At 49.3% G+C, this 24,845-nt stretch overlaps 1 protein-coding gene across 1 annotated transcript in view; it reads left to right on the top strand.

Moving 5' to 3' along the window:
- The window catches only part of HERC2 (HECT and RLD domain containing E3 ubiquitin protein ligase 2), a 188,325-nt gene that overhangs the window by 78,776 nt on the left and 84,704 nt on the right, over window positions 1–24,845 (top strand). The window contains exons 21-35 of the mRNA XM_037053813.1: window positions 2,398–2,582; window positions 3,679–3,834; window positions 4,743–4,928; window positions 6,773–6,943; window positions 9,079–9,182; window positions 10,433–10,583; window positions 12,245–12,459; window positions 12,697–12,829; window positions 12,924–13,042; window positions 13,124–13,319; window positions 15,532–15,665; window positions 16,204–16,377; window positions 16,458–16,594; window positions 17,992–18,143; window positions 18,798–18,989. Of these exons, the coding sequence (XP_036909708.1) occupies window positions 2,398–2,582; window positions 3,679–3,834; window positions 4,743–4,928; window positions 6,773–6,943; window positions 9,079–9,182; window positions 10,433–10,583; window positions 12,245–12,459; window positions 12,697–12,829; window positions 12,924–13,042; window positions 13,124–13,319; window positions 15,532–15,665; window positions 16,204–16,377; window positions 16,458–16,594; window positions 17,992–18,143; window positions 18,798–18,989 (2,405 nt within the window). The remainder of the gene's footprint in view (window positions 1–2,397; window positions 2,583–3,678; window positions 3,835–4,742; window positions 4,929–6,772; window positions 6,944–9,078; window positions 9,183–10,432; window positions 10,584–12,244; window positions 12,460–12,696; window positions 12,830–12,923; window positions 13,043–13,123; window positions 13,320–15,531; window positions 15,666–16,203; window positions 16,378–16,457; window positions 16,595–17,991; window positions 18,144–18,797; window positions 18,990–24,845) is intronic.

Here is a 24,845-nt window from a genome sequence, read left to right as displayed (position 1 = left end):
TTTCAGAGTGAGGGGACAGCCTGATGCTGGCAAGGAGCCGCAGGAAACCACTTCTCTCTAAAAGGGGGGCCTCTGAGGGTTTTTAATTAGTGAACTGTCAGAATTACACATTTTTTAAAAAGATGTTGTTTATTGATGTTTAGAGAAAGGGGAAGTGAGGGAGAAAGAAAAGGAGACAAACATCAATGTGTGGTTGCCTCTCACGCGCCCCCTACTGGGGACCTGGCCTGCAACCCAAGATGTGCACTGACTGAGAATCGAACTGGTGACCCTTTGGTTTACAGGCCAGGGCTCAATCCACTGAATCAAACCAGCCAGGNCATTTCATGTACTTGATTGCTTGGAAAAGTGGGTGGAAGAAATTCTGGCTACCATAAATAAGCCACGGAACAGATTTCAGAGTGAGGGGACAGCCTGATGCTGGCAAGGAGCCGCAGGAAACCGCTTCTCTCTCAAAGGGGGGCCTCTGAGGGTTTTTAATTAGTGAACTGTCAGAATTACACATTTTTAAAAAAGATGTTGTTTATTGATGTTTAGAGAAAGGGGAAGTGAGGGAGAAAGAAAAGGAAACAAACATCAATGTGTGGTTGCCTCTCACGCGCCCCCTACTGGGGACCTGGCCTGCAACCCAAGATGTGCACTGACTGAGAATCGAACTGGTGACCCTTTGGTTTACAGGCCAGGGCTCAATCCACTGAATCAAACCAGCCAGGGCAGAATTACACATTTTGATTATGTTTCTGAATTTTATATTAAGGAAATAAATTAAAATTATTCTTTGATTTTATTACTGTCTTTTGCTCCTTTGCATATAGCATAAAACCCCAGGTTCTAGACCACTTACTTTTTGAAAATTTTTTTCTATTACAGTTGATGTGCAGTGTTATTTTGTGTTAGTTTCGGGTGGCCAGCATGGTGGTCAGATGATCATATACTTTACAAAGTGTTTCCCCTCAGTGTGTCTGGTGCCTGCCTGGTGCCATGTGTAGTTACTGCAGTACCTGTGACAGTGTTCCCTGCACCGCATGCGACATCCCGTGATGCTTCTGTGACCGTCAGTTTATACTTCTTGATCCCTTCCCCTTTTGCACTGGCCCAGACCCCCATAGGCTGGTTTCTTCTGTGAGCAAGTTGTCAGGTGGAGGCCACACAGTAGGACAGAAAGCCAAGTGGACTGGTGGCCTGGGAGCACCCATCTTTGTTTGGGGCAACCAGGGAGCAGGTGGAGCCTCAGGCTCTCGGTGGCTCTGGGTATGAGCTGAAGAGCTGCGGGGGGGTGGGGGACGTCCTCGTGTCCTTGTTTCTGTCCCCACTGCACTGCTGTTGATGCCAGGTGCGATGGACAAGTCGTCCTAAACCTGCTGTCGCGTCGGGGATGCCACACTTGCCGCAGAGTGCCGGTCCACAACCCGGTGTCAGCAGAGGCCCCACCTCACCTTCCTGTTTGGGATGGGTGCTGGGTGCTGGGGCTTCTCTGATGGCCGCCCCAGAGCCATACCCACTCTGCCCTTCTGTTCTCGTGCGGGCATCAGGCTCGTCCACCTGGCACTGGACCAGGCCAGGGCGGCAGGTCTCATCTGGGGATCCCGTCCCCTGTAATCTGCCTTTGCAGTAACGTCAGAGTTTCTTCCCCCAACACAAACAGGAGGCCACTCTCCTCTCAGGACCCTGGTGGCTCAGCATTGCAGGCGTGGTCCCCACGGCCTGGCACTCTGTCCCTGCCATGTCCCCCCACTCCCCTGCTGGACTGCCCTGCCCTGTTCTTTGCATTCTGCTCAGGGAGCCGGAATGCTGACGGCTCTCCCACGGGGACCTTCCAGGACGTGCGTTTCTTCTCCTTTCTGCCCCCTGACTGATGGTCCTTGGCTCAAGACGAAATTAGAGCCTCCGCTTCTTTCCTTGCTGCCGTGTTCTCCGGGCACCCGTGACCCTGAGTTGGTTCAGTTACCCACTTTTGCCCTCTTTCTTCTGTATTCTCTGGGCCCTGAGGGTCCCCATGTGGCACCCCTGGGTGCTCCTCGAAAGTCCAAAGTCAGATGTGAGAGGCAGACACAGAAGTGTGAGTGGTCGTTGTCTTCAGGAATGCAGCTTTGGTCAAAAAGTGAGGACACAGTAGTTCCTTCCCAAGGGCTGTGCACGCCGCGCCCTCCCACCCGGCCCGTAGGAGCCGTTGGCAGAGCAGAGTGCGTCGCCCTGTCTCCCACGCCCTCTCTGCTCCCTGCTCACTTTGGCTGGAGGCTGAGCTATTAGAGGCCCACCTGACACTCGGGGGGGATGGACCAGCCCCAGGTCACAGCCCGAGTTTTCGACTTTAGTGTGTCATGATTTTGAAAGACACCTTTACTGGCTGGAACATCCGTAACTCACTTCATGTCGCACTTCTCTCCCCCCCCATAGAAACATTGCTTCCCAGACGGTTGCCAGGTTGAAGGACGTGGCCCGTCGCGTTTCATCATGTATGGACTTCGAGCAACATGGCCGGGACAGATCTGCGTCCTTGGACTTGCTGCTGCGGTTTCAGCGCCTACTTATCAGTAAACTGTACCCAGGAGAAAGTATCAGTCAGACCGCAGATATTCCTAGTAAGTTGCCTCGTGTGTGTCAGGCTTTCTGACATGCCTGTTCTCGTGCGGATGTGTGTTTCTTGTCCTGTTGAAATCCACTTTGTCTGATGAATACTTCTGCCTTAGACTCATCAGTGTTCTTTTACCTTGTCTTAACATTACAATCCTCAGACATCAGGAATGGCATCCTTTACAGCCGGATGAGTCTGATGGGCCATTTGCTAGACTTACTGCACCTGTCAGTGATGGACTGTTGGGGGCTGACGTAGTGTGGGAACAGAATGGTGCCACCGCACATGCGTGTCACACCGGGAAGCCAGCTGGGTGGAGGGAGTGGGAGGGGTGAGTCACTGCTGGGGCCAGACTGGGTCTCAGGTGTAGCTCTGGTCATTGGCTGGTGGCTGAGGGACGCAGTCTCCTGGGGGCCGCTGCTCAGTTGCTCCCCTCCATAATCGGGGTGATACCTGAGGGCGCCTGTGAGGATTGAAATAGGGTGGTATGTGAGTGCCCTGCTCTGCGAGTGACACAGAGAGGCCCCGTGCGGCTCTCCCTAAGCTAGCTTCTGTCAGGGATGGAGACTCGTGTTGCTCTTGTTAGTCTTTTCAGAGGTAGCATATTCTCAACTAACTTCGTTACCTCCTGCAAAGAAGAGGCTCTTGTAGATGCTGGAGAATTTCAGATTGAAATAAGGGAGCTTCAGGCCTGAAAGAGGTGACTGTCTCAAAGACATGGAGTCACAGGGACTGAAAAGCTGGCAGGATCCATGGACGGAGAAAAGTCGGAGCTTTATGAGATTGAAGGCCGCCTTAGTTCATTGGGGATAATTTACAAGCGTTAGGACTTGGACCTAGAAGCAGTTGTGTATGGAATGTAAGGTTTTAAAACTCGAACTTATGACATTAGTATTTATGTCCCAGGGTTTCTGGGTACTGGGTAGGACAGCGTCTGAAAATTGTCATAACCCGATGCACTGTGTTTCAAATCACGCGATGTTAAGGGAGCCAGAGTTATTGAGGTGGAGACGCATAGATGATAGCGAAGGAGCGGAGCCAGTCACTTTATTCACAAAGTGACTGTGAATGTGAACATGACAGTTTCTCGCCCCTCCTCCCAGGTCCTGAGCTCATGGGAGTGGGTTCCCTGCTGAAGAAGTACACAGCCCTGCTGTGCACTCACATCGGGGACATTCTGCCCGTGGCCGCCAGCATCGCGTCCGCCAGCTGGCGCCACTTTGCCGAGGTGGCCAGCATCGTGGAAGGGGACTTCACGGGTATGGTTCCTGTCTGCTGCCTGCGCACATGTGTTTATTTTCAGAGTGTTGAGAGTTACCGTTTGCCATTGCCTGGTAATCTGCTTGCCTTTGCCCCTGGCATTTTCTGGTCCTGCTGCCCATTGTCCTTTGTTTTTGTGGGTACATCACTGCCAATTCTCTTATTAAGCAACCTGGTACTGGAATCAGACCTCTGTAAATATGATCAGTGACTTAGAGTTGTATCCCATTATTGACACTCTGGTAATGAGTTCCATGGTAATTGTCTAATTTGATTTCAGCAGCATAAAAAATATTTGCCCCAGCCCTTGCTGGTGTGGCTCAGTGGATTGAGCACCGGCCTTCGAACCAAAGGGCCACTGGTTCGATTCCCAGTCAGGGCACATGTGGGCCAGGTCCCCAGTAGGGGGCGCACGAGAGGCAACTACACACTGATATTTCTCTTCCTCTCCTTCTCTCTCCTTTCCCCTCTCTAAAAATAAATAAATCATCTTTAAAAAATTTGTATATTCTGATATTGCTTTATATATTCCTATATTGCTTAATATTTTTCAACTTAATTCTCTGACAGTAGATGATGATTATCGAGTGCTTTTTTCTTCTAATAGTAAATTAGTTATAGATACTTCTTTTTCTGAATAAAAGATTTTAGTTAATACTTCTGTGTTGAAAGAGCGGTTTTAAAACAGGTTCTTGTAACTCAAAGGGCTCTGTTTGACACCTATGTCTATTTCTTTCAAAATGAAAGATAAAATAATCTCATAGAAATATGCTAAGGACAAATATTCCGTATGTTGTGATTTATCACCATTTAAACATAGACCAAGCAGATAAACTGGTTTTCTCTAGGGTATGTGCTTTTATTTAAATCTCAGTGCTTTTTTAATATTTTTCTCTTTTGTCTGTAGGTGTCCTCCTTCCAGAACTCGTCGTTTCCATCGTCCTCCTGCTCAGTAAAAACGCCAGTCTCATGCAGGAGGCTGGCGCCGTACCCCTGCTGGGTGGCCTCTTAGAGCACCTGGACCGCTTTAACCACCTGGCGCCGGGGAAGGAGCGAGACGACCAGGAAGAGTTAGCGTGGCCTGGTATCATGGGTACGGCTTGTTCACTTACGTGGCTTTTCTGAGCAGGCTCTGCCCTCGTCCAGCCTGGTCCCGCCTCTCCATCGGGAAGACCCAGTGACCGGGAAGACCTCTTGCTTGCCGTTTTCACCTAGCAGAAGAGGGAAGTGGAGATGGTTTCAGTCAGGAGACATTTGGGTTGTACTTAAGGAACACTTTTCTGTTAGAAATAGTTGTGACATCTGGAGGCGGATTGTTTTAGAAAGCCCCGGGGAACCCTTCCCTGGTGTCCCCAGAAGGTGGTGCCATGAGGTGTTTTGGTAGGTGCCAGTTTGGAGGCAGCCTCACCTAGGGGATGACTTGCTGCGCCACCATTGGCGTCAGGGTGGCAGTGTGTGTGCAGGTCCCTGGTGGGCGGGGCGCTCCCCGTCCCAGCTGCCGCCTGGGGGGCCACCAGTGGGACGAGACTCGTCTTTTCTACGTCTTGAGCTTGGATGTTTTGAGTCTCAGTAACCACACTCCCAGTGGTTTCGACTTCCTGGGCTCATCAGATTACTTGAAGTTGTGGTCCAGCTTTTCATTTTATTACAAGGAGGCCACAACTGTGCATCATAAAACCCCAAAGTGAAGAGGGGAAGTTTAGGCCATCAGGTCTGAAATTATTGTGAGTAAACATTTTGATAAATTCCACAATTTATTTAAACGGGAAAAAGTGACCAAACCAAGCCTCACCTTATAATTTTATAGCACTTTCCAATGAATAAATCACCTCTCCAAATTAACAAGAAATAGCCCTTTTATAGGGAAGCTGGTGCCATGGGGGCCAGTCTCCCACCCTGCAGAAGTAGCAGTCATCCCAAGGAAGGCCGCCTGAGGCTGTCGGGCACAGGTTTTACGTTTTATAATGTAGCACCATCGTATATTTTTAGCACCATTCATTTACTTCTGTGAACTAAATGGGTATCTGTTGTTTTGTCTTTACACAAAATATGATTGAGGGCATTGAATTTGATCAGCAGTTCCAACTCACTCATTTTAAAACCTGTTTTTTGGCCCTGGCTGGTGTGGCTCAGTGGATTGAGCACTGGCCTGAGAACCAAAGGGTCAGTAGTTCAATTCCCAGTCAGGGCACATGTCTGGGTTGTGGGCCAGGACCCCAGTAGGGGGGCGTGTGAGAGGCAACCACACAGTGATGTTTCTCTTTGTCTTTTTTCCTTTGCCCCTCTCTAAAAATAAATACATAAAATCTTAAAAAGAAATTAAACAATAAAAACTTCTCCACGTCGCAATTGGATGATGTGTGCTTCTGGCCTCTCATTTCCCCACCCCTTTAGCCATTTTTCATGACACTCAGTGGGTGACCAGTGACTTTTTCCATAATACGTTTGAAGGTGTAAATGCCCTCAAACATACATTCAGCTGGATGTCAGGATTGTTGCCTTGTAGTATCATCAATGTTGTTCCTTTCCATGCATTTTCTGATTTCCACAGTCATTTTTTTTTCTGGGAATTTTGGGCGACTTATAAATACATTCAAGTATGTAGAGGGTTTTTATTTTATTTTGTTGCCTATTCTAATTTAACCGCATCGTGGTCCGTGCACATGCTCTGCAACTTCATTTCTTTGACATTGTTGAGACTGACTCTGTTGCCTGGCCTGGGGTCAGGTTTGCTAATCGTGCTGCCGCGTGGTGGTGTTTCTGTTTTTTTAAAATCACTCTGTGCCCTTGCTGAACTTTTGCACGTCGGGTGGTGTGTTACTCTTCCGTTGTGGTTGCTGATTTGGCTGTTTCCCCTTGTATTTCTTTCACACAGTTTGTTCTGGTCATCGTACCTATGGATCGACTGATTATTGATGATGGTCTCTCTGTTCGCAGAGTCATTTTTCACGGGACAGAACTGTAGAAATAATGAGGAGGTGACCCTCATTCGCAAAGCCGACTTGGAGAACCACAATAAAGATGGGGGCTTCTGGACCGTCATCGACGGGAAAGTGTACGACATAAAGGACTTCCAGGCCCAGTCCTTGACCGGCAGCAGCATTCTCGGTAAGGGCTCGCCTTTGCTCCAGGGCTGGGCGCTGCCGCCTGTGTCACTGTAAGCCACACGTGAGGCTTCCCCTTTCTCCTATGCGTATGTGTGTGTTTTTTCATTAACTTTATGGGGGTTACATCGGATTATACAATTATGTCAGTTTCAAGGGTGCAGTTCCGTACTCCGTCGTCTGGGTAGTGTTGTGTGTCAACCGCCCGAAGTCTAGCCTCCTTCCTTCCCTCTCCACGGGTCCCCTGCTTATCCCCTTGGAACTGCTCCCTACCCCTCTCCCCTCTGGTCATCACCGTACTGATGTCTCTGTCTATGAGGTTTTTTATTTTTTGTTTAAGCCCTTCCCCTTTGCACCCCGCCGCCAGCCCCCGTCCCCTCTGACAGCTGTCCATCTGTTTTCTGTATCTGAGTCTGTCTGTATTTTGTTCATTGATTCCACATATGAATGAAATCATATGGTCTTTATCTGGTTTACTTCACTCAGCATAATGCTCTCTGGGTCCACCTATGCTGAAGATTTCCTCCTTTTTTTTCAGTAGACAAGTAGTGGTCCATTATGTCACAGCTTCTTCATTCACTCATCTACCGATGGGCAGTTTGGTTGCTTCTACATCTTGGTTATTGTCAATAACACTGTAGTAAAGATAGGGGTGCATATATTCTTTTGAGTTAGTAATTGGGGTTTCTTGGGATACATTCCCAGAAGTGTAAAGATTGGGTCAGTCATAAAGGCAGTTCCATTTTTAATATTTTGAGGAAACTCCATTCTGGCTCCCACGGTGGCTGCCCAGTCTGCATTCCCACCCACAGTGCACAGGGGTTCCCTTTTCTCCACATCCTCGCCAGCACTTGTTGTTTGTGGATTTATTGATGGTGGCCATTCTGACAGGGGTGAGGAGATATCTCATTGTGGTTTTCATGTGCATTTGCCTGGTGATCAGTGATGTTGAGCTTCTTTTCACATATCTGTTGGCCATCTGTACATCCTCTGTGGAGAAGTGTCAGTTCAGATCCTTCGCTCACTTTTTTTTTATTGGATTGGGGTTTGTTTGTTTGTTTTTGACTTGAGTTGTATAAGTTCTTTATAAATTTTGGATACTAATCCCTTATCAGATGTATCATCACCAGATATATTCTCCCATTCAGTGGGTTATCTTTCCATTTTGTTTCTGGTTTCCTTTGCTGTGCAAAAACATTTTAGTTTGATGTAGTTCCATTTGTTTATTTTTTTCTTTTATTTCCTTTGCCTGAGATGTATGAGAAAAAATATTGCTATGAGAAATGCCATTTGCTGCCTATGTTTTATTCTAGGAATTTTATGGTTTCAGGTCTTATAAGCATTTAAGTCATTCATCCATCTTGAGTTTATTCTTTTGTGTGGTATAAGGAAGTTGTCTAGTTTCATTTTTTTGCATGTATCTGTCCAAGTTGCCCAGCACCATTTATTGAAGATGGTGTCTTTACCCCATTGTATGTTCTTGCCTCTTTTGTCATATGTTAATTGACAATAATGGCATGGATTTATTTCCGGGTTCTCCGTTCTGTTCCCTTGATCTGTGTGTCTATTTTTATGCCCATTCCACATTGTTTTGATCACCGTGACCTTGTAGCATAGTTTGGTATCAGGTGGTGTGATACTTTCAACTTTGTTTTTCTTTCTCCAGATTGCTGAAGCTATTTGGGGTCTTTTGTGGTTCCATAAACATTTTTGGAATATTTGTTCTAGTTCTGCGAAACACGCCATTGGTGTTTTGATAGGAATCGTGTTGAATCTGTAGATTGTTTTGGGCAGTGTGGACATTTTAATGGTGTTAATTCTTCCGATTCATGAACACGATATAAAAGCTTTCGGATTTTCCGTGATCAGTTTGGTACTTCTCCTGAGCCTTCACATTTTAAACTCTGTGATTTGGGTGTCTTTCCTGTCAGGGAATTCAGCTACATTTGAATCATTTCTCATTATACATTTTGTGTTCCAACACTCCTCGGAACGTGTTTTTGGTTCTCAAATGGTCCAGGCTGCCCTGGGAGAGGGTGAGAAGTCACTAACCTTCAGAGTCTACTTCCTGTCTGTTTCTGTGTGGGGGGGGGTTGTGTGGGCAGATTGTGTGGAGTCATGTCAACTTGTTTGTTTCAGCTCAGTTTGCTGGGGAAGACCCAGTGGTAGCTCTGGAAGCTGCCCTCCAGTTTGAAGACACGCGGGAGTCCATGCACGCCTTCTGCGTGGGCCAGTACCTGGAGGTGAGGCTGTGCGAGGCGAGCGCCTCCTGGCGGGCTGCGGCCCCTCTCTGTGTGTTGGCACTCTGTGGCTTGCACTGGGAACTGGAAGCTGGGCTTTGTGGGGGGTGGGGGTGAGGTGGGGGTGTCATTATGTGGGAAACATGCAGATACTCTGGAGGCCTTTTTATAAGTAAATTTACATTTATGAATATTCAGGTTTATGGTGTATGTACTGCTCTTAAAACATAACTTTTAAAATTGTTAACTTGAAAGGAATGTAGCCACTCCCACATATAATAGGTCAACATTTGGTTTTTATGATTTCATTGTGAGCTTATACAGAAATCTGGAATGACCCACCATCTTGGGGTTAACGACCTTCCATATTTTTGGCAAGAACTACCTGGCAGTGTAACTCGTTAGGACAGAAACAGGTCCTTTGTACGTATCCCTGAGCAGTGGGGTTTGTACGTCGGGACCGGCCCTCCCAGCCTGCGTCTAGAGGCAATAAAGTTGATTAAATTCCCCAGAGGTTGGGCTTGAAGCATTTTATCTGTAATTTGTCTTGTGTGACAGGCACAGTTTTAGGTTATTTTCATGTGAACCCTGTCTTCTCTGTTGGAATGCATTTGCTCCCTCCACGCGTGGGCACAGCTGACTGACGCGGCCGTGCTTGCCCCATGTGGGTCTCTCTTTAGGGTCTTCGTGTAACTCTTCAGTACATCTTCTGAAGTGGCGGATACAGTCACTCTGGAGACTTCTACTTGATCCCCTAGGGCACAGGCGGCAAACCCAAGGTCCCTGGGGCAGAGCTGGCCTCCACCTTGTTTATCTGGCCTGGCAGCTTGTTTCTGCCCGGCAGCAGCACTGAGCTCCTTGCCCCTAGTGAAGGAGTAGTTATGTGTACACAGCCCTAAAATTGTATTTGGCCCTTTGAAGGCAAGCACAAGGCTGATGTGGCCCCTGGTGAAAATGAGTTTGACCCCCCTGCCTAAGGCCTGCTCTAGCGAGGTCGTTCACTTGCTTCGGCTGCCCCCCCGCCCCCGGACCTGAGCAGACACCGCCCGCCTCTAGGATATGTGTGGTTTACCGCTCCTATTACTCTATGGGGGGCGTGAGCTCACCGTGGCAGGACAGGGGTGCAGAGCACCCGCCTTCTTCCTCATGGCCACACGTCTGGTTTAGGGACAGAAGCTGGTGCTCCTCTGGGTTTTATGTTTTGCATTGACCGTGTGTGTCCTCAGGCCGGTGATGAAATCTCTCTTCCCCAGCCTGACCAAGAAGTCGTCACCATCCCAGACCTGGGGAGCCTGTCGTCACCTTTGATAGACACGGAGCGGAACCTGGGCCTGCTCCTCGGATTACACGCCTCCTACCTGGCTATGAGCACACCGCTGTCGACCGTTGAGGTCGAATGCGCCAGTAAGAAAAATTTTATTTTCCACTGACAGTAGCAGGTTATTTCAGCTGCGCCTGATGGGCCATTGGAGTAGGACAGAAAGAATCAGCAAAGATGCTGATGAGGAAAAGAAGGGTGATGAGACTCAATAGGTAATTAGAACAGGCTGTGGTGTTCACTTGCTGTCGCTGTCTACAGCAGCAGAGGGAGCTGACATGTGTAGAGGGGGCTCCTGTGTGTGTCCTCCCACACTCACCCTCTAACGGATAGGCCCAGCCCGCAGCCTGCGTGCCCCAGAACCCACGTGCTGGGCGTCGCCTGCTCCTGGAGGGAATCGTGTTCTGCTTGAGCATTGTGTTTTCACCACATGCAAATCAAATACAGCTTGGGATGCCAGCCTTCGTAATCACCCACAGTGATTAAGTTTCTTAAAAAAATGTATATATATATTTACTTATTTTTAGAGAGAAGGGAAGGGAGGGAGAAAGAGGGAGAGAAACATCAATGTGTGATGTGGCCTCTTGTGCTCCCCCTCCTGGGGACCTCTCCCTCAACCCGGGCAGGTGCCCTGACTGGGAATCGAACCAGTGACCCTTTGGTTCACAGGCCCATGCTCAATCCACTGAGCTACGCCAGCCAGGACCAGTCATGAAATTACTTATAAGATGGGTTTAAGTTTTTTTCATGTGTTTGTGTATTTCTCCATCCATTTATCTACTGACCATCCAACAAGCATTATTGAATAATTACAGTTGACCCCTGAACTGTGCGGGGCTTAGGGGTGCTGACCACTCATGCAGTTAGAAGCCTGTGTATAATTTAAGTCAGTCCTCTATATATGCGGATTCCTAATCACCCATTTGTGGGTCAGTGGGAGAAACCTCAGTGTAAGTGGATTCGTGCAGCTGAAACCCGAGTTGTTCAAGGATCATCTGTACAGGTGTGTGTCATTGTGCTAGACACTCAGGGTGTCATAGGTGTGCAGTTAGACATACCCCTGCCTGTAGGTGCTTTTTGTGTGCCAATGAGCCAGACATGATAAGCAGGTGAAGATACACAGGGTAGTGGATCGGTGGAGACATTCGCATGTGGTTCTGGGGGCAGAAAGGTCTGTAGCAGCAAACCAGGTATGACATTGGAGACCAAGCAGACTGGTGTCTCAGCCTTGGGGGTAGAAATGCAGGCCCGTGATCCATGCTGTTGAGTGGAGCAGGGCTTCTGGGTCTAGCGGCTGTGATGCCCGGCCCACCAGCCGTCTAGAGCAGAGCTGTACACACGGGGAGGGGGGAGGTGTGCCCTGCTGTGTGCTGAGCCTCACGGGGGCTGGCCCACCCGTCTCCCCCAAAGACCTGTCAGCCTATGGGAAGAGAGGCTCCTTCTCCATCAGCCAGGAGGGCAGGGCTGGGACGTGTCCGAGTAGAGAGAGGCAGAAGGTGGGCGGCCTTGCTCTGATGCTGATGGAGCCTCAGCAAAGGGCAAAAAAGGCATGTGCAGTGGAGCAAGATACCCGTGTTGAGTTACACAACCATCTCTGTAACTGGGCTGGCTGCGACCCTCTCATCCAAATGATCCTGAATTTCACCTGCTAAGTGAAGCCCTCAGCTCTCACTCTCCTTTCCTGTTAGTTATTTCTGAAGAACGTGCACAGGGTTTTTTTGTGAATGTTTGCATGCGTGTCCTCTAGGGTGGCTGCAGTCATCCATCTTCTCGGGAGGCTTGCAGACCAGCCAGATCCACTACAGCTACAACGAGGAGAAAGACGAGGACCACTGCAGCTCCCCCGGGGGCACCCCTGCCAGCAAGTCCCACCTCTGCACCCACAGACGGGCCCTGGGCGACCACTCCCAGGCCTTCCTGCAAGCCCTGGCCGACAATAACATCCAGGATCACAATGTGAAGGTGCGTGAGGCCCGCCCACTCTTGCCGTCCCGCTTCCCTCAGAGCTCTGCCAGGAGCTCAGCAGACTTGGTTTGGTGCTCCTTGGGGGGCGGGGTTGGAGGCGAGAGGTCGGCTGGGTCGCTGCGTCGGCAAGGCCGTAGGAGTGCTGCTGCTCGCAGTGCGTCGCGCACATAGGTCAGGTCTCCTGACAGAGAGCCTGGGTGGCTCTGGAGTCACCTCCTGCTGTCTCTGCCACAGGACTTCCTCTGCCAGGTAGAGAGGTGCTGCAGGCAGTGCCACTTGACCACGCCGATCACCTTCCCGCCCGAGCACCCCGTGGAAGAGGTGGGCCGCCTGCTGCTCTGCTGCCTCCTCAAACACGAAGACTTAGGTATGGAGCTCGGTGTTTTAACAGTCCCAAGAGCTCTGGTGTCCGTGACATCCCCAGGCATTCCTGCCTGACCCCTTCACAATGTCTCTTCCAGGGCACGTGGCCCTGTCTTTGGTCCACGCCGGCATTGAGCAAGCGAAGCACAGAGCGCTGCCCAAGTCCGTGGTCGACGTGTGCAGGGCCGTCTACCAAGCCAAGTGCTCCCTCATTAAGGTGGGTGGGGCCCACGCCTCTCCCTCCTGCGCCGTGCCCACGGGCGGCGGCGTGACGGTCCCGTCCTGTCCCACTTGGCAGACGCACCAGGAGCAGGGCCGCTCTTACAAGGAGGTCTGCGCGCCGGTCATCGAGCGTCTGCGGTTCCTCTTTAATGAACTGAGACCCGCAGTCTGTAATGACCTCTCCATCATGTCCAAGTTCAAACTGCTGAGCTCCCTGCCCCGCTGGCGGAGGATCGCGCAGAAGATAATTCGAGAGCGAAGGAAAAAGAGAGGTGAGGTGGGAACGGGCGGGCAGTGCCGTCCCGGGCACTGGGGTTGGATTGCCGTAGGTCACTGGCTGCCGTGAGCCTCGAGTGGATCCCGCGGCGGCTGGAGCGCATGCCGTGTGCGGTGAGGATCATGTCTGCAAGTCCTGCCGAATTCCCCGGACACCAGGTATGGGTGCAACTTTGGGGTCCAGTGTGTTATGATTCAGTCGCTAGGACATCGAGGCTGAAAGAGTAAGTACTATAAAGTTGATTACACTGATGGGGAAAATGCAGCATTTTTCACCACTTGTCCTACTAATGAGATGTGCGGGAAGGTTTGCACTTTCAGTTTATCTTGTAAAGAAATGTTTTTCTTTGGAAATACTGAGTTTCCTGATACATGGATAATTGTTATAAGAGGAATTAGAAGAATTACTAGGATTTTTAGGAAGCAACTCTATAGGGATAACAGAAATGACTTTTTTGCATTAAATAACCAAAATTTGAGTGAAAATATGGTAGAATTCAGTCACTCGTAATTTTATACAAGTCTGCAAAAACTTCTGGTTAGGTTCTTTGGACTCATGCTGACTTATTCAAAGACCAGCTGATTAAACAATGTTAACGACTGAGTGTGTGATGGAATTGTGAGCAGTAATATTACGAAAGACTAACTTGTTCCAGAAACCATCCTGCATGGATTGTTCCCGAGCAGTCCCTACCCCACAAAACGTGCCTGAACCCTACAGATGCCCTGGTCTAGGAGTCGGGGCGGGACACTCCTGAGGTCCCTTCACACGGAGCCAGCGTCTCGGCTTCAGGGGACAGAGCTGCCTCCCCAGCTGGTTGTCACCTGCGCCGATTCTGAGCAAATGCTGTCATGTCTCAGTGTGTCTTGTTGTGGGATCATGTAGTTAATTGTTTGATGTCTGAAGCTCTCTTTTTTATTAAAAAAAAAAAAACCCCACCAAGTAACACAAACAGTGATTCGCAGGTAGGGCTCTGTAGGACTCAGGAGAGCTGCCACGCTCCGGGCTGCCGTCGATTGCTGAGAAAGGGTGCAGATCAAAGTGAGCAGAAGGATAGGCGCAGGGAGGGGTTCCCTGGCACCCAGGGCCTGGGGGTGTCCAGCGTCCCCCCCAGTGGAGTCCCATGGCCTGGGCCCAGTTCTCTCAGCAGTGACGTGCGTGTGGCGTGAAGGGCCAGGGACGCTCTCAGGAGCCTTGGTGTCAGGGTGGTTTTTGGGGTTGGCCCCTTCAACGTGCAGGCCCTGGGGGACCGTGCTCAGTTCCTGGGACTCCAGCCCCCAGCGTGGAGGCAGCCCCCCTCCCCCCAGTCACGCTGTTGGCACAGACTCGCCAGTCAGACTGGTAAACATGGTTCCAGGCCTTGTGCACACAGAAACGCTCTCCTCAGCCAGACATGTGTGGGCCCAGGGCCCAGTCCTCGGGACCTGGCTGGTGGCCGGTGCCGAAGAGCCACTCTCGGGAATTTGCGGGGTTCGAGCCAACCAGCCTGCTGAGTTAGTGTTTCACTGCCCAGGTGTGTCACTGTGTTGCTGGTTGTTTGTATGCTGTGCAGAGAGGAATGAGACTAAAAGCCTTGGAAGGGGCCAAAATACAGTAGTGACGGCACCCATGACCTGGCACATTCAGGAGCAGTTTCCCTGCTTCCAGAGATTAGCACAGCACAAGGCTCCAGACCCCCTCAGCGCTGGCCCAGGGCAGGCTCGCCAGGGGCAGGGGCGGCCTGCTGCTTGCTGTGCCCATGAGCTGGGACCAGAGTTTGCACTTTAAAGTTGTTTGTTTTTTTTTTTTAAAATCTGAAGAATCCTATGTTTGATACATGAAAACTGCACAAAGTTTAAGTGGCAGTATTCATAAATAAAGTTAGCTACGTTTAATGCTCCCACACCAGCGCTGAATTTGTGCAGTGGACAAATGACCTGCAAAGACTAAAATGTCAGTGTCTGGCCCTTTAAGAACAAGCGGGCTGACCCCTGGGCTGCTTGCTTTGGGGTTTCTCCATGGTGGCCCTCGCTTTCTCTGTCCTGTTCCTGACGTGGGTGGCAGGGTGGCAGAGGACTATTTCTGGACGCTGTGTGAGAATAATTGTGATACTTTTGTAGATATTGAAATATTTGTGTCCTCTACTTTTATGCAAATTTAAGTATTTTGTACTTTGAAACTGTATTTAAAGAAATGGTTTTTGTAATGAGTGATGTTTTTAAACATAGTTCCTAAGAAGCCAGAATCTACTGATGATGAAGAAAAAATTGGAAATGAAGAGAGTGATTTAGAAGAAGCTTGCATTCTGCCTCACAGTCCCATAAATGTGGACAAAAGACCCATTGCAATCAAATCACCCAAGGTGAGGCGTTTCTGTGATTCTGAGGCTGGCTGCGTGGAAACGCAGCCCACAGCAGAGGGGTCCGCCAGGCCCCTTCAGCGCTTGCCGGGCAGAGCCGCACAGGCCTCTTCCAGGTCGGGGGACCGCACCCCACTCTGGGAGGCTGCCTGGTGGTGCCCGGCCAGACTCGCCCCTGGAGGACGGCCCCTTTCACTGTTCGCAGTGCATTGCTGTGTTACTCGCTCGCCATCGGTTCGTTCATTCGTTCCTGGCTGTCTCCTTTGCTTCAGGAACTGGCCCGGTCCCCGAGGCTGTGAACAGACGTGACCCTTGACCTTTGTACGCCGCCTCAGCTCTTCCCGTGCCCCCAGCAGGGAGCTTTCAGCTTCATTTATGAGCGCATTTATGACCTACTTATTTTTACTCTAAGTTAGTGCCTAAGTTTAACATGTTTTCCCAACTTAAACCCACGGGCATTTACATTGCATTTTTCGAGGAACTGTTTGGGAGCGTGACATCATCAGGGCAGACTGGTGGTGACATGGTGTTCCTCTCTCAGGATAAGTGGCAGCCGCTGCTGAGCACAGTGACAGGCGTCCACAGGTACAAGTGGCTGAAGCAGAGTGTCCAGGGGCTCTCCCCGAAGTCCGCGCTGCTCAGTACGATTGCCGAGTTTGCCCTGAAGGAAGAGCCGGTGGATGTGGAGAAAATGAGAAAGTGCCTCCTGAAACAGGTAAAGGCTCCCGCTGAGAGCGTTCTGCGCGGCTTGACGCCGCAGTGCGTGCGACCCTGAACTGCACGTTGATGTTGCAGCTGGAGAGAGCAGAGGTTCGCCTGGAAGGGATCGACACCATCCTCAAGCTGGCAGCCAAAACCTTCCTGCTGCCGTCCGTGCAGTACGCCATGTTCTGTGGGTGGCAGCGGCTTATCCCGGAGGGGGTCGACATCGGGTAAAGCTTCCTAATGTTTTGAATGTTCTGTTACTGTTTTTGTGTTCGGTGTATTTGTTGGATTTATCAGGGTGCCATCGGTTCATAGAATTGCATAGGTTTCACCCTGACCAGTTGGCCGGGTGCTGTCCCTCACAGCGGAAGGTCGCTGGTGTGATTCTGGGTCAGGGCCCATGCCGGGGTTCAGGGCCTGGTCCCCGATCGGGGTGGGTGCGAGAGGCAGCCAGGCAGTGTTTCTCTCACTCGTTGGTATTTTCTTCTCCCTCTCTTTCTTCCTCCTTTCCCTTCTCTCGAAGAATGAATAAATAAAATTAAAACAAATCACATAGGTTTCAGGTGTCCAATTCTATAGTTTATCATCTGCGTGTTGTGTGCGCAGCACCCCAGGTCAAGTCTCCTTCCACTAACAGCCCCCCTTTACCTTTTCCTACCCCGCCAACCCCCTCCTCCCCTCTGATCATCACCACGCTGTTCCCACGCTGGTCTCCGTGTCTGCGAGGTTTGTTCTCTGCTCCATCCCTTTTGCTTTTTCACCCAGCCCCCACACCCCCCTCCCTTCTGACGGCTGTCAGTCTGTCCTCTGCATCTATGAGTCTGTCTCTATTTCGTTAGTTCTTTTTGTTCATCAGGTCTCCTAATTAAGGAGAGCAGTGGCAACAATGCATCGTTCTGCTGAGGCTCAACGTTTGGCAGGAGGCTGCGTGACATCCTCTGTCTTTCCTTGAAAGGGAGCCCCTTACGGATTGTCTAAAGGATGTTGATTTGATCCCACCTTTCAACCGGATGCTGCTGGAGGTGACGTTTGGCAAGCTGTACGCTTGGGCTGTGCAGAACATTCGGAACATTCTGATGGATGCCAACGCCAAATTTAAAGAGCTNCGTGCTTGCTCTACAGCCATGGAAATGAATCTCTCCTTTATTCCCCAGCGGGAGACTCACTTTCCCACTCGGGTATCATGTTGGATTATTGTTTGTTTGTTTGTTTTTTTAAGCCAGAGCACAGAAAGCTAAGGAGTGGGGCCTCCACCTTCTCTTGCAGGATCAGAGCAGATGCGTTTGTCCCAGACCAGAGGCCCTCGAAGAGCTTGGGAGCCCACATAGAGCTTGGGAGCCCGCGTGTGGCCACTAGAGGGCAGCAGTGACTCTCCCAGTTTATTGCGTGAGGTTCCTGCGGCCCTTTCCAGCCCACAAAGCCTTTGGCCTGGGGCAGCCCCCAGAGGAGCAGTGAGATGGTTAAGAACGTGGAGCCACAGATGCTAACCGAGCAAGGAGGCTTTTTCCTTCCTGTGAAGCGGGCAAGGGGATTGCAAAAAGGGAATGCGTGAGCCAGAGGGCTTCAGAGCCCAGAGGTCCCCGCCACTTCCCCTCCTCACCCCAGCTNTGTCTTTCCTTGAAAGGGAGCCCCTTACGGATTGTCTAAAGGATGTTGATTTGATCCCACCTTTCAACCGGATGCTGCTGGAGGTGACGTTTGGCAAGCTGTACGCTTGGGCTGTGCAGAACATTCGGAACATTCTGATGGATGCCAACGCCAAATTTAAAGAGCTCGGTGAGTTGTAAGAAAATCTCATGGTTAACAGGCTCTGTTAAAACTGCCGTTGAAGTGATGTCAGTGATCCCAGTAGCATTATTTTGTAGTTTGACTCTTCATTGCGTGTTGTGGAAACTCGCAAATGCCCATCCCGGCTCTTGGGAAGATGTGGATAACTTTGTCCATTCGAATGGTCATCAGAGCTGCTGTAAGCTTTCTCAGATCTAAATTGAACCTTCAGCATTTGGCAGATGACACAGTCTTGTGCTGTCCTAATAGAAAGCTCTGACATCTTAACCTTTTCCGAGTATCACTCACCACTGTGCACCTTAAAATGTGTGTCCGGCATCAATGCTTGCTTGGCTGGTAAGTGGAGCATCCACAGAGAAGTGCCAGGACTGCCTCTGTGGGGAGAAGTGGACGCTGCTGGATGTGCAGGGCGCCAGCCACCCAGTGGGGGGAGGGGCGGTGCTGAGTTTGTAGTAGGCAGACCACACGGCACACGGCCGCGTGGGGCGTGACGGTGGTGGGATAATGGCTGAGCGGCACGGGGCCGCCCGGTGTGGAACCCTCTGAGAAACATGCAGTTCTAAAAAGTCGCTGGTGCCTTCTGCATCAAGTATGTTCCTGTATCCACGCACAAGAAATTTAGGTGGCGCCCATGCTTTCCAGGGATCCAGCCTGTCCCCCTGCAGACCATCACCAACGAGAACCCCGCGGGACCCAGCCTGGGCACCACCCCGCAGGCCCGCTTCCTCCTGGTGATGCTCAGCATGCTGACCCTGCAGCACGGTGCGCACAACCTCAACCTCCTGCTCAACTCCGGCACGCTCGCCCTGGCGCAGACCGCGCTGCGGCTCATCGGTGGGTGCTCCACGCGGCTTCCTCGGGGAAGATGTCACGGTTTTGCCTCTCTCTCTCGCTGTCATTTATTGTGGGCGAGATACACGTTACATAAAACTGACCATGTTAACTGCTTTACGTTTATAAAATTCAGGGGCAGTAAGTGCACCCACAAAGTTGTCCGAGCTTCCCCACTACCGGGTTCCAGCCCTGTTCGTCACCCCACACGCAGACCCACTTGCATTCAGCAGTGACCCCTGGTTTCCCACTCCTTCAGCTGGTGGCAACCACAGACCCGCTTTGCCTGGTTTGGGTGTTTCGCATGAATGAAATTGTGTAGTTTCAGCCTTTCATTTATTTAGCAGGTATCAGTGCTATAGGCTACAAAGGATTTCATTGAATGAATACATTACATTTCATTTATCCATTCGTCCATCGGTGGCCACTTGGCTGGTGTCTGCATTTGGCCACTGTGAGCGGTGCTGCTGGGAACATTTGTCTCAGGTCTTTTGCTGGACACCCCAGAGTGAGGCTGCAGGGGCAGGTGGAAACCCTGTGTTTATCTGCTGAGGATTCCCAGATTCCTGTGGTACCTCACTGGTTCATATCCCCACCAGCCATTGACAGGGTTCTGGTTCTTCCTCATCCTTGTCAACACTTGTTATTCTCTCGGATTTCAGGATTGAGGCCACCAGAGTGGGCGTGAACTGGTTTCTCATTGTGGTTTACATTTCACTAGTGAGAAATGACGATGAGCTTCTTTACCCATGCCTGTTGGCCATTTATATCTTTGTTGGAGAAATAAATGTCTGTTCAAAGCCTTTTCCCATTTTTAGAGTCTCCATGTTGTTGACTTGCAGGAGTCCTTTAAACATTCTGGATATTACATTGTTACCAGTTACATGATTTGGAAATATTTTCTTCTACTTGGTGAGGTGTGTTTTACTTGGTATACCAAAGTTTTAAATTTTGATAAAATCCAAAAATTTATCTCTTTTGTTGGTTGTTCTTGCTTTTGACATCGTGTCCAAGAAACTGTTGTGAAATTCACAGTCATGAAGATTAGCCACTATCTTTTCTTTTTTTAAACTTAATATTTTTAGTTATTATATTTAAGTCTTTGGTACATTTTTGGGTAATTTTTAAAACACGGTGTGAGCAAGTGTTCACTTTGTTTTGTTTTTAATTTTTACTTTTTAATATTTTATTTATTTTTAGAGAGAAGGGGAGGGAGAGAGAAAGCGAGGAAACATCCATGTGTGGTTGCCTCTCACGTGCCCCCTACTGGGGACCTGGCTCGTAGCCCAGGCATGTGTCCTGACTGGGAATTGAACCAGTGACCCCTTGCTTCACAGTCTGGCATTCAATCCACTGAGCCACACCATACAGGGCCATTTTTTAAATCTTAAGATTATTTCAAGTATTTGGGTCCTTTGTGTTTCCATATGAATTTCAGGACTGGCTTTTCCACATCTGCAAAATAGGCCAGTGGTGTTTTCTACGGATTCTGCTGAATCTGTGGATTGTGCTGGCTAGTGTTGCCCTCTAATAGGATTAAGCCTTTCATTCAATGAACTAGGGATGGCTTGGTTTTTATGTAGGTCTTCTTCTGTCTATTTTTTTAAAATATATTTTATTGATTATGCCATCAGAGTTGTTCTATTCCCCCCCCTTCATTCCCCTCCACCCACATACTCCCTCCCCCACCATTCTCCCCCCCTTAGTTTATAACCACGTGTCTCAAGTTCTTTAGATTCTATATTTCCCCCACTATTCTCGCCCTCACCCCTATCTATTTTCTACCTACCATCTATGCTATTTTCTGTGCCTTCTCCCCCCTTCTCCTCCTCCCACCCCCCTGTTGCTAACCCTCCATGTGTTCTTCATTTCTATGGTTCCACTCCTGATCTAGCTGTCCTCTTGGTTTGCTTTTGTTTTAGGTGTGGTTGTTAATAACTGTGTGTTTGCTGTCCTTTCACTGTTCATATTTTTCATCTTCTTTTTCTTATATAAGTCCCTTTAGCATTTCATATAATAAGGGCTTGGTGATGATGAACTCCTTGAACTTGACCTTATCTGAGAAGCACTTTATCTGTCCTTCCATTCTAAATGAAAGTTTTGCTGGATAAAGCAATCTTGGCTGTAGGTCTTTGGATTTCATGACTTGGAATACTTCTTTCCAGCCCCTTCTTGCCTGTAAGGTCTCTTTTGAGAAATCCGCTGACAGTCTGATGGGTACTCCTTTGTAGGTGACTGTCCCCTTATCCCTTGCTGCTTCTAGGATTCTCTCCTTCATTTTAGTCTTGGCTAATGTAATTATGATGTGCCTTGGTGTGTTCCTTCTTGGGTCCAACTTCTTTGGCACTCTCTGAGCTTCCTGGATTTCCCGGAAGTCTATTTCCTTTGCCAGACTGGGGAAGTTCTCCTTTATTATTTGTTCAAATAAGTGTTCCACTTGTGGCTGTTTCTTTCCCCCTTCTGGTACCCCTATAATCCGGATGTTGGAACGTTTAAAGGTGTCCTGGAGGTTCCTAAGCCTCTCCTCATTTTTTTGAATTCTCATTTCTTCATTCCTTTCTGGTGGGATGTTTTGTTCTTCCTTCTGAGTGGAATGATTTATTCTTCAAATCATTCCATTGATTTGAGTCCCAGTTTCCTTTCCATTGCTATTGGTTTCCTGGATATCTCCCTTCATTTCAATTAGTTTAGCCTTCATATATTCCTCTAATTTGTGACTATAATCAACCAGTTCTGTGAGCATCCTGATAAACAGTGTCTTGAACTGTGCTTCTGAGAGGCTGGCAATTTCTTGGTTGCTGAGAGTTATCGGCTCTGGGACTTTGAGTTCTTCTTGCGCCATCTTTTGGGCTGTTCGTGCCTGTTCTGTAGCAGGATCGGAGCCCTAAGGTGTTCACCAGAGCAGGGCAACTCAGTTGCTGGGTTGTGACGTTGTATGTGGGGGCTGGGTCAAAGAGGAACTATGGCGTCCCGTCTGTCATCTCCTGCCGCGGCTCCCACCGGCACCGCAGCCACCACCGTCACCGGGCCCACGCGTTTCGTTCCACTACACTCGAGTGTGCCACCGCTGTCAGTCCTCCACCACTGGGTTCGCCCTCTGGGGCCTGAGCAGTCCGTCTCACTGTGCGCCATTGTGCGACCGCGGTCAGTCCGCCCCGCACCCTGACTGGTTCCAGGCTGCCTGCGCGCCTAGGTCGGGGGATCTGTCCTGCCCGACCCAGCTCCGCTGCTGGCTGGCTGGGCCTCTCTTACCATCCCCGTTGAACGGTTGGTAGTTGTCGGACTTCCGTATAATTCAATTTTCTGTTCTTTGGCTGTGTCTTTGTTCTCCAAACCTTTGTTGTATTCAAACTTGGCTGTGGGAAAAGGCACAGTGTTTCCACCTATGCCTCCATCTTGGCGGAACTCTCCTTCTTCCATTTCTTTTAGCAGCATTTTATAGTTTTATTGTGATTGGGGTGATGCTGGTCTCATGGAGTGAGTTGCTTAAGTGTCTCCAGAACACAGCTGGGAGGTGTTTTATTTGGGTAAACTTAGGTAATCGGCATTAATTCTTTTTTAAAAAAATTAATTAATTTACTTTTTATTTTTAATTGTTGTTCAAATACGGTTTTCTGCCTTTTACTCCCATCCCATCCCACCACTACCCAGTGCTCCCCACCTTCCTCCCATTTCCACCGCCTCCCCCCAGTTTTTGTTCACATGTGTCCTGCAAACCCTTCCGCTTTTCCCCTGAAATTCCCTCCCCTCTCTCCTCTGGTCACTGTCATCTTGTTCTCTATTGCAGTGTCTTTGGTTATATTTTGCTTGCTTGTATGTTTTGTTGTTTAGGTGAGATCATACAGTATTTGACTTTCACAGCCTGACTTATTTCACTTAGCATAATGCTTTCTAGTTCCATCCATGCTGTCACAAAGGGCAGGAGGTCTGTCTTTCTTTCTGCTGCATAGAATTCCATTGTGTAAATGTACCATAGTTTTTTGATCCATTCATTTACTGATGGACCCTTAAGTTGCTTCCAGCACTTGGCTATTGGCATTAATTCTTTAACTGTTTGGTAATTCAGCAGTTAAGCCATCTGGTCCTCGTTTTTTCTTTGTTGGGAGGTTTTTGGATTACTGCTGCAATTCTTTACTTGTTATGTAGGTCTGTGCACATTTTCTGTTTCTTCTTGAGTCAGTTTATGTAATTTGTGCTTTTAGGAATTTATCCATTTTATCTAGGTTTGAGAATTTGTCAGCATGCAATTGGTCACAGTAGTCTCTTACAGTCCTTGTTATTTCTGTGGGATCAGCAGTGTTGCCACTTGGATTTCTGGTTTTAGTTATTTGCATCCTCTCTTTTTTCTTAATGTGTCTAAAAGATTGTCAGTGTTGTTGATATTTTTAAAAAACTCCAACTTTGAGCTCTGGCTGGTATAGCTCAGTGGATTGAGTGCTGGCCTTTGAACCAAAACATCACAAGTTTGATTCCCAGTCAGGGCACATGCCTGGGTTGCAGGCCAGTTCCCAGCAGGGGACACACGAGAGGCAACCATACATTGATGTTTCTTTCCCTTTCCTCTCCCCTCTAAAGATAAATAAATAAAATCTTAAAAAAAACTCCAACTTTGATTTTCTGATTCTCTTTTTTTTTCTGTTGTTTACTTTTCTCTGCTTTAGTCTTTGTTATTTCCTTCCTTTTGCTAACTTCTGGTTTACTTTGTTCTTACCTTCTAGTTCCTCCAGGTGCAGAGTTAAATTATTGATTTGAGATTGTTCTTCATTTAAAAATATTTGATGTATTTGTTTTTAAGGGAGGGGAAGGGCATGAGAAAGAGAGGGAGAGAAACATCAATGTGTAGTTGCCTCTCATGCACCCCCTACTGGGGACCTGGCCCACAACCCAGGCATGTGCCCTGAGTGCAAATCGAACTGGCGACCCCTTGGTTTGTAGGCTGGTGCTCAATCCACTGAACCCACACCAGCCAGGGTGAAATTCCCCCTCTTTTTCTGTTGTCTCCCTTTTCCCCAATGCTCTAGAGTTTAAAGTCCAGCCTCCTGGCTGGCTGCCAAAAGCCTGAGGGGGGCTGTGTCCCAGGAATTCATGCCTGTATCTGCTGCTTCCCCTGACCAGGTGGTTTCTCTTTCATATATTTTATAGTCATTTTATGTGTGTACGTCCAGGTACAGTAGCCACAAAATAGTAAGCCACTTAAGAAAAGATCCCCCCCCTTTTTTAACTACAAATGCAATGTATTCCCAGCCTCCTCAGTGCATCTTGCATCTCCAGGGTTAACGAACGTGACAGCAGCCGAGGTGGGATCCTGGCGGGAATGCAGCCCCTGTCCTCCGGGGCCTGACCACCGGCCTGGAAAAAAGACCATTCCCCCAGCCACTCTCGGTTTTCTCCAGCCCGGGGAACCAAGTGCCCTGTCTCCTCCCTCTCTGAGGAGAGAGGGACAGAGACTTTACGTTTTTGGCCTACTCAAGCGGTCTTCAGGAATGATGTTCAGGCGCCTTTTCCCCCCCTGGAGGAGAGAATAAAGATAAAGGAGTTTCAGGCCTGTGTGTCCCCCTCACTTCAGGCAGCAAGGCCACAAGTGGCCCAGGCATCCTGCAAACAACCTCTGGGGTTGGACTTGTCCTCAGTCCTGACAAGCGTCACTTCCCACTGACACTCAGCTCCCACTGTGTACTGAGGATGATTCTGTACCCCCCAGGGACCAGCGTATCCTCACGCCCCCCTCCCTTTCTTCTTCCTTTTGACAGTGAGGGTTGTTCTTTCCAGAGAGTTCCACCACTGCCATCCCTGTGTCAGGGTCCTTGAGACTCCCTCAGGCTCGGTGACAGGCTAGGAGAGCTCCCAGGACCCCACACA

Source organism: Sturnira hondurensis, unplaced genomic scaffold (assembly GCF_014824575.4).
Source record: "Sturnira hondurensis isolate 20B ecotype Veracruz unplaced genomic scaffold, ASM1482457v3 Scaffold0007865, whole genome shotgun sequence".
NCBI lineage: Eukaryota > Metazoa > Chordata > Mammalia > Chiroptera > Phyllostomidae > Sturnira > Sturnira hondurensis.
The sequence above is the reverse complement of the archived record's forward strand: the minus strand, read 5'-3'. Positions and strand labels throughout refer to the sequence as shown.